This window comes from Delphinus delphis, chromosome 3 (genome assembly GCF_949987515.2).
Source record: "Delphinus delphis chromosome 3, mDelDel1.2, whole genome shotgun sequence".
NCBI classification, from domain to species: Eukaryota; Metazoa; Chordata; class Mammalia; order Artiodactyla; family Delphinidae; genus Delphinus; species Delphinus delphis.
Window position 1 is genome coordinate 111,975,414 of NC_082685.1, and position 9,933 is coordinate 111,985,346.

The 9,933-nt window shown below is 33.1% G+C and overlaps 1 protein-coding gene across 1 annotated transcript in view; it reads left to right on the forward strand.

Moving 5' to 3' along the window:
- Window positions 1-8,432, forward strand: part of TBCA (tubulin folding cofactor A) — a 103,318-nt gene extending 94,886 nt beyond the window's left edge. Inside the window, exons 3-4 of the mRNA XM_060009264.1 lie at window positions 4,756-4,842; window positions 7,010-8,432. Coding sequence (XP_059865247.1) covers window positions 4,756-4,842; window positions 7,010-7,090 — 168 coding nt within the window. The 3' untranslated portion in view covers window positions 7,091-8,432. The remainder of the gene's footprint in view (window positions 1-4,755; window positions 4,843-7,009) is intronic.
- The last annotated feature ends 1,501 nt before the right edge of the window (window positions 8,433-9,933 follow it).

A 9,933-nucleotide genomic window follows, 5' to 3' on the forward strand; every position in this document is an offset into this window, starting at 1 on the left:
TTACTCTGTATTTGTCAGTCTTAACTAGAGGTTTATCAATTGTTTTTCCAAAATAAAGCTCTTCATTTCACTGCTTTTTTTTTCCCTCTGTTCTTTTCCTGTTTTTAATTTCATTGATTTCTGATTGTGTATTTATTCTTTCCTTTCTTCTGCTTGTTTTAGGTTTCTTTTGCTCTTCTTTTTTAGGTTCATGAAGGAAAAACTTAGATTTTTAATTTGAGATCTTTCCTCTTTCCTAATCTAAGCAGTTAGTGTTCTAAATTTCCCTCTCAGCACTGCTTTAGCTGAATCTCACAAAAGTTGACATGTTGTATTTTCATTTTCACTTATCTATGTATTTCTCTGTTCCCTTTGAGACTTCCTTGTTGACCCATCAGTTATTTAGAAGAATGTTTAATTTCTAAGTGTTGAGTCCTGCTATCTTTCTATTATTGATTTCTAATTTTATTCCATTACAGTCAGACATGTTCTGTGTGTTATTTCAATACTTTTAAATTTGTTGAGGTTTTTGTTTGTTTTGTGTTTTGATCCAGGATATAGTGTACTGCAGAGAATGTTTCATGAGTGCTTGAAAAGTGTTTGTATTAATCTTTCATAGGTAGAGTGTTCTATAAATGTCAGTTAGATCTTTTGGTTGATGGTGTTACTCAATTCTTTTATATCTTTGCTGATTTCTTTCCTCTAGTACCTCTGTCAGTTGCTAAGAGTAGCGTATTGAAATCCTCAACTGTATTTGTGGATTTGTTTGTCTCTCCTTTTAGCTTTATCATTTCTTGTTTTATGTATTTTGAAGCTCTTTTGTTTAGTGTGTACACATTTAGGATCACTGTGTTTTCTTGGTGGATTGATCTTTTTTTTTTTTTTTTTTTTTTGCGGTACGCGGGCCTCTCACTGTTGCGGCCTCTCCCGTTGCGGAGCACAGGCTCCGGACGCGCAGCCTCAGCGGCCATGGCTCACGGGCCCAGCCGCTCCGCGGCATGTGGGATCTTCCCAGACCGGGGCATAAACCCGTGTCCCCTGCGTCGGCAGGCGGACTCTCAACCACCGTGCCACCAGGGAAGCCCTGGTGGATTGATCATTTTAATATCCCTCTGTGCCCCTCATAATTTTTTTGCTCTTAAGTCTATTTTATCCAATATTAATATAGCCAGTACTGCTCTTTTTTTAATGTTTGCATGATGTATTGTTTTTCCATCCTTCTTTTTTTAACCTGTATTTCATTATTTTGAAATGAGTTTCTTGTAGACTGGTTTTTAGCTGGTAAATTTAGACCATTCATATTTAAGTAATTATTGATGTGTCGGGGCTTAGAGCCCAGATTATTTTTGACTCATAGAATTCTTCTTAGATCCTTAACCATTCATCAATAACCACAAAACACAAGTCAAATGAATTTCTTTCTTTCTTTTTCTTTTTTTCTTCACGGCATGGTGACTGGGTCCTAAGAGAAGTGTTTCCCAAAAGTGATCAATCCAAGCGGCCCATGTGGAAGCTACAAGGCTTCTTAAGACCCAGCTTCAGGTCTTCAGTCCCAGAATGCCATTTCTGCCACATTCTGTTGGTCACACAGTGCCAGACCAAATTCAGTGTGGGAGGTGACTGCACAAGGGTAGGAATACAAGGCGGTGAGGATCATTGGAAGCTGTCTTGGATACTGACTGCCACTACCACTAATTCACATGCTAGAGTTGAAAGCAGAATCATGGACTGTAACTCACCTGTTAACTAGCTAATCACTTTGGGACTCAACTTTATCATTCGTAGGCTGAGGAGGCTGGACTAGATGACCACTTATGTCTCTTCTGACTTTATAATTCTATATTTCTCAAAGTATCTTTATATCTTTTTTCCCCAGCTTTATTGAGGTATAATTAAAATTGTATATATTTAAGGTATGTAGCTTGATGGTTTGATATAGATATACATTGTGAAATAAATATTCACCATGTTCAAGCTACTTAACATATCCATCACCTCACATAGTTACTGTTTTCTTTCTTTCTTTCATCAAATGGATTTCTTAACTTGTTTATTATCACATTACCATTTTGCCACCATGTAAAAGGAAAGACTTAACCATTGTTCCAGTAATCTCTGAGCTACTCTAAATCTCAGTTTGACAAACTAATGCAGTTACCATGGGTTCCAGAAGCAGCCAGTATCTAATATTAGAGCGTTTATAGATTATTATAGGTATAGCCAAGCCTGGGTGAATGATCTGGATCACGAAAGAAGCTGGAAACCTTACCCCAGTTGATCAGTACCAAAAGGACTTGACATTGGCTAGATTATTTCACACTTCTTTCTGAAAAAATAAAGATCTGCCAATAAGGCTTTTCCTTTCCAATGTATGTATGTTTTGATTATTAAAAAAATTGATCATATTTTAGGTCAGTAGTTTATTCATTGCTACAATGAGCCTTGCTACGCCTCCCCCAACATCAGTTTTACCTGAATAACTTGCCCCCCAAAAATCATAACTTGTTTTAAAAACAGTAAGATATCAGTAGGACTGCATCCTGTTGTGTTCTTCTGAGTTCCTTGTACCTGCCTATCTGTACCAAGATTCTTACTTAACCTCAGTCCTATCATAGTAAGCACTAGAATGAACTGACAGTTTATCCAGATATTTTAAACAGAGGCCCCATTCATTCGAATGACTCCTTCCCAAGGGGAACACTTTGAATGATAATACTTTTTTAGTTTATTCAGGTATTTTGAAGGGTATCTTTACTGTATAATCACACCTTATATACTGTCTTTTTAAATTATTCCTGACAGTTGTAATTCATTGTAGGAAGGTAAAGTATATGATTTATGGCCTTGATTAAGGTGTGGTTTATGGATTCCAAATCATAGTTACCACTGTACTGTATGCCTTTGGCTCCCTGTGGCATGATCTTCTTGAAGCGGTGTTAAGTGCTTATTTTCATGTTTATTCTCCTGTATGGATTGGAGGATGAGACCTCTTTTTCGTCTTTATATCCCCTATACCTGGCATCCTGCAAATATATAGTAAGCTTATTGTATGAAATGAGGCTGGTGTATGGGACAGACAGAGCTTTAGCCCTACTTAAGTCAGAGTCCTGTTTTGACAGACTAATTGAGGAGTTTTGCTCTATAATAATGGATAGAACAATAATGACTAGAAATTATTTTGGACATCATTGTTTAAAGTTCATTTCAGTGACAACACTAAAGTTTGCCAAACAAATTTTACAAGTGTACATTTTGGCTTATCATGTGTTTGACCAAATTCTTTATATTCATTTCATCTTGTTTAATTCCTATAAGCTATTTTCAAGTGGAGTCCATAGGGGAGGAAATATGAATCGCTTACCCAATGAAACGTCCCTGTCACTGATTTTCCACATGTATTCAAACTAACCAGTTACACAAAAATCAATTAGTGGCAATGATTGAATATTTAGGCATAGGATGAATAGCTGTAAAATAAAGTCATGATCCTGTGTTTGAAATTTTCAACATGTGCCTTATTAGTAAAAGAATTACAAGTTCAGCAATAGATTTCACCTGAGAAAAGAGATGTGGATAGAGAGCATCCTTGTATATTATAATTTTGATTTTTATTTACATTGTGAACTATGACAAAACTTTTGGGAAAAGGAAGAGGTAATGGGATTTATTAAAGTTTCTATTAGAATGTAGTATGATTACCATTAAATTATGTCTTTTGTTTTTATGTGAGCTAGGTAATAAAGCTTCTAGGTTAAAGTTTAGATTTTGCACTCATTTAACCAAAGGTGTTTGACCAAACATTACTTTTTGGAAATAAATGTTTTAATGATCACTGTGTCTCTTTCTGAGACTAGTTTAAGGAAATAAAGCTTCCTACTTCCTTAGGAAGTAGACTTATTTGAGGTCTGACATCTGACACTAATGTATTTACCCTCTTATTGATTGGGTTTCCCAGTTATCTCTTTGATTTTTTTTCTTTTTCTATGATTTGATATGTTACAGTCCTTCTTCAAACGATGGATTTTTAAGTCTAGAAATATCCTCCAAAATAAAGATTCCTGTTTTTAATTCTGTAATGTCTGTCTTCAGGAGGAATAGACAGAAGTAGAAGTTCACATTCAGAGGGGTGCCAGGTTGGTAATTTGGATCAAACTGCATGGGGAGAATAATCTCTCTCCTAAAATGAAGCACAAGGATAAGTAATAACTTTTTATGCATGATAAGCATCAAAAATATGAGCCTGCTGGTCTTTGCTTTTCATTTTTCTTTACCTCTGTCTTTCAGTGAGAACCTCCTGCAGTGTGCGCACGATGTGATCAATAACTCAATAACTTTTTTCATGCAGTAATTATCTCCGTGTGATATTATCTGAACACTGTTTTTCTTTATTACTGAAAAGATGCAGGAGATATTTATATAACCAGCTGATCCCATTTTGGATAAAGGTGCTTTTTGACAGCAGGAGAAATAGTTTATTTTAAATAGCCTTTTTAAATAAATGCTCTATGAAAAGCTTTTTGAGTTAATTTTTGCTTAGCATGAGAGGGTGATTACCAAAGAGGTTTAGATGTAAAACTTGTACTTTGTATATTTTACATTATGATAGTCATTCTTTCTAACTTATAATAAACACAATTAAAATTAAAATATTGAACAATTTAACATAACAGTAATTTTTTTCTGATTCCTCTAAATCATTTTATATATTTTCAAAGGTATGAGCTAAATGCATAAGTTCTACCATTTCTGCATGTCTCACAGAGATTCTCATTATAGGCAGAGATCCTGCAAGAGTCCCGGATGATGATCCCAGATTGCCAGCGCAGGTTGGAAGCTGCATATACTGATCTTCTGCAGTTATTAGTAAGTAATACTTATCTGTCTTATGTTTCAATTTTTTTTCAATCTAATACACGAAAGGCCAAAATTTTAAATGTTTAACACTGAAAGCTAGTTGGTGACATTTTGTTTACTTGCTCAGTGTACCAGTTTATTTTTAAATAATTAATGGAGTTTAAGTGGTGTTTTAAGTTATACCTCCAGTAAAAGTACTGTGTCTAACGTGTTTATTTATTTAAACTTAATTAATTAAATATATTTGAGTTATCATGGTAGGTATTCATAGTACTAATACTGTCCAGCAATATCTTGAATGATTTGGTTTTCACACATAAAGATCTTTTTTGACACATTAAAGGTGAGTAGTCTGTTTGAAATTTTAAAAGATCCAAATGTTTCAAATGAATTTGGGCTGTTTTAAAAAGGATTTGGAATTCTTTCCAATTCAAACCTAAATCGATTTGAGAGAGTAAAGAAAACCCTGTACAGTAATATTTAGGCAGTCATCTCATATTAACTTGGAGCTGTATAGCACTCTTATCATACTTGCTGGTATAAATGTCTTGTGATACAGTGGCAGAATCATTTTAAAAAGCATTCTAAGAAAAATGCAAAGTCATCTTCTTTTTTATTTCTTAATAGAGATAAAAGCATAACACTATATACCAGCCGATTATTATTGCTGTTTGATGATAATTTGATGAATTCTATCATTTCCTTTATTAACCTCATTTTATGTTTCTAGTTCTTGAGCTAATATTAATTACCAGCTACATAGCTGTCTCCTGATTCATAGTTTTCCCTATATAACAAAAGTAGTGTGAGGCTTTTTCAGTATGATCATGTATATGTATTCTTGGAAAGAGAGTGAGATTTGTTTTCCCACCAAAATAATATTAGGACTAAATCTGTAGAAAAACAGAGAGAAACACTTACATTTTACTTTACTTTTGACACAGAACTCATATTTATCTATAGGAACCTTTTAAAGGCAGGAAAACTCTCTTTAAAGCCAAAAATGAAGCTATGGTTAAAAGACAGATGAAATAAAAGATAGATGAAAGCAGGAAATAATTACTCTATTAAAATATTACCCAAAACAAAAGCATCATTTGTATTTCCTGAAAATTGAAATGCTTTTTTCTCTCATGAATGTAGTAGCTGAGAAAGTAATAGAAACTGCTTGAAAAAAAATAATATTGTCTTTGGATGATATACTTGTGTGTGAGGATATATTCAGCAGCATCTGTACCCTCGAAGAGCTTATATTTTCTGACAGAGAACAAAGACATAGTTTAGGTGTAATACAGAAGTTTCAGAAATTCTTACTTGTAGTCTGAATTAAGCAAATCCTCAGTCTTTTTTGCTTTAAAATTTCATATTAAATACATATACACACACTTTATTCCCTCTGCCCTGTAAGTGTTTGTATCTATCCATCTTTTATTGCCTTGAATTGCTATCGCTTTATTTATTTATTAAAAAATCAAAATTTGCTATGCACAGTAACTTAGATGATATTATTTCATTTCTCTGTTACTGTTACAATATGTTAGTAAAAGTTTTCTGTGTAAAATACCAAGGAAAGACTCAATCTTTGAGTCTTTAATCAGAAAATGAAAGCTGTCAGTCTGTTTCCTTGTAGTAGTGTGTATAATACTCAATACCAAGCAGACAGTTCACTTTTCTGATTCAAAGATTGTACTTAACTCTGGTGTGACACCAGTAGCCGCCTTTGTCATTGTGAGTAGTTGGAATATTATTTTGGTCTGAATGTCATTGTATATGTAACACACTAGTAAATAATTTTTTACTTTTAGTGCATTACTAATAATAACTCCATTTGTATGGTGATGTGTTGACAAAGTGAGAATGCAGTGTTTTAAAATTTTTTCTGAGGTTTTAATTTAATTACTTAATGCCAGTACCTTTAGATGACCATGTTTTTCACTTATTGTATGAGTATATACAATGAAACAAAACCAAACCTGTTATTTCTTCCCTTAGCTGTAATGAAAGAACAGAATTGTTCTTCAGAAATCTGTGGAATTATACTATATTTAGGTGAGGCTTGGGATCCTTTTTGTTTTAATTTTTGAGCTGCTTATGTTGATGGTTTGTAATATCTGAGTAATTAAAGTACTGAAGTTCAAGAAGGATAAACCTAATTATTTATTATATTTAATTTCAGGAGAGTGAAAAAGACTTGGGAGAAGCTGAGGAATATAAGGAGGCACGTTTAGTACTGGATTCAGTGAAGTTAGAAGCCTGAAGGTTTTCTATACAGGGTGTTTTTTTGCATTAAGTCCTGGGATCCATTCCACAATTCATTATTTTTGACCACTGCTATGTGTCCAAGTAGTATGAGAATGTGATTCTTTTTATGCAGTGCATATGTTTTTCTTTGCCTGATTTAATGTGTCAAATAAATGAGTTCATCTAATAAAATTGCTTCTTTCGTACTTTACAGCGTATTTTAATGAACCTTTTATCATTAAGTCATAGCCATTTTTGACAGAGAACTAAAATCTGTTAGGTCCTATTTAAAGTCTAGATATTTTGCTGCTTAAGCGTGGATTAAGTTAAAAATAGGTTACTTTTTTTTTAAGATAAAAATCCAAATTTTGAATATTTTATTCTGAGGAGGATACAACTCCCAGGTAAGAGAGTAAGAACCTCTCTGTGGATACAGCCTTACATATTTATTTCTTCACAGTGAAAGTCCAACATTTCCATCACTATGAACTAATGAGAAACATATAAATCTTTTTCCAGAAAGTCAGATTTATACAGAAAACACCAACCATTTAGATCTTCAAGAATAAGATTCTTATGAACAATAAAGAATTGAATTGTATTTTAAAGGAATAATGGCTGTTGCCAGTGGTGTGCTGGGAAATGTTTAGTGGCTTTTCAAAATGGGAAGGGAACCTCTGGTTTGTAGCTTTTGCTGATTTCTGTAGTGTAAATACTCCCACTGTGACTGATTTCAAGTGACTAACGTGACATCAGCCAAACAGAGCTGGGAAGATACAAGTCAGCTATAGCATGCACTGGCCATAGCCAAACCTGGATTGTCTTGATTGACAAGAAAAAAGGGTATTGTTGCATCACAAAGCTTTTTCCCAGTACTACTGTAAATCCATAACCTAATCATTTGAGTTTATTTCCCAAAAATAAATGACAACTTTAGTTTTCTTATATTTCTAGAAAATGTATATGAGCCTTATGTCACCTACCTAACATGAGCCATGATCTAATGAACCAAACTAGTAATAATAACATTTAAACTTTAAAGCTCATAATTGAAAAAATAAGAGAACTTGAACTTTTGCTGCTATAAAATACATACTTGTAGTATGGTGGGTCTGATTTTGGAAATTGCAAATGATCACTAGAAACTATAACATTTCTTGAATCTGTCAAAAAGATCAAAGAGAAAAATAATACTATTCTTTCCTAATGTTATTTCTGAAGGCTACTCTGTTTTAAAGCACAGAATGTATCATTTATAAAATAAAACTTACACATTCAGAAAATTTCTTCATCAGAGAATAACATATCTGAAGCATTTCTAAATTGAAATGTCATCATTTAAAAACATATTAAAAGGATAGGGAGGGTGGGAGGGAGACGGAGGAGGGAGGAGATATGGGGATATATGTATATGTATAGCTGATTCAGTTTGTTATAGAACAGAAACTAACACACCATTGTAAAGCAATTATACTCCAATAAAGATCTTTAAAAAAATAAAACATACTACATGCCATTTTTAAAGTATTTGAGGTAGAAGAGGGGACAAATGAGGAAATAAAAATTATAATTACAATGTAAAGTTTTATACTAAGGTTCACTGTTAGAGATTTGAGTACAGGAGAATTGAACTCTTCAGAGTTAGATTATTTTGTGGTTGGTATTAAGAACAGAACAGGTGGGCCTTTTCTGGTTTGGGGCTTATTTTTTTGTTTTTGGCATATTGAGTTTTTAAATATTTTATTATTTTAATGTAAAATATCTCATTTCATCCTTCTGCCAAATACACAACTATCATATATATTCATAGCAAATGGTTTCCTTATCAGTTAAAACTTGAAGAGAACATATCTCCCTCCTGAGAAGAGTAATACTGAAGGGTAAGTCTTGCAGCCATGACCCAGATCTTGGTTACTGAAAAAATTATTGTCTTGCCAAAAAGCCTAATAAAGAAGAAATCAACAAGGTAGATGAAAAGAAATGTATCGTTAGAGAATTCCTATCTCAACTACTATAGATTTTATACTGGCGCTCTCCAGGGATTGATGAGAAGCAGCAAGAAGCTTAACATTCTGGGAAGGCTTATTCCTGAGAATTTTGACACATTCCACTTGTTTTTGTGGCCAAGAGGCACATTAAGAACAGTTATAATCAATTTAGCATTAATTTGTTTTTAAGCTTTTATTTAGAACCTTACATTGTGTAACAATAAGTAGAAATTCCCTAAAGTAATGTTGCCCTTTTTCTCCCTGTACCAATACCTGACCCCCATTAACATACAGCAGTTGCTCAATTAACATTTGTAGAATAAGTGAAAAGCAAAAACATGTCTAACTTCTAGAGTGAGACAAAGAATGCTGTGAAGGATTCCATCTCATCACAAACAAAATACATTTAATACAATGCTTTTCAAACTGTTTTGACCACAAAGCACAATAAGAAACACATTTTTGATTGTGACCCAGTGCATATATATATGGGGGTCCATATATACATAAAATAAAAAGCATCCTTAATATGTACAATTCCTCAGATGTTTTCTGTTCTCTTTCATCTGATCATGACCACCTGCTATTGGGTTGTGAAAAACACTACCTTAATATAATAATTAAAGTAATATTTATAAAATTTATATATTATTCTCATATATATAAACTCATTTTATATAGATATATATACCATATAGATATAGATATATATAAACTTCTTTGATATATAGCTATCAACTTCTTAGGTCTCAGAGCAGTTGTCTCAGTGAATGTGTGCAAATTTACACACATTGCAGGCATGAAGTGTCCTGGTAATATGTAATTATTCAACATTTGTTAGTCCTTGCACAGACCAATACAATGGCATCCA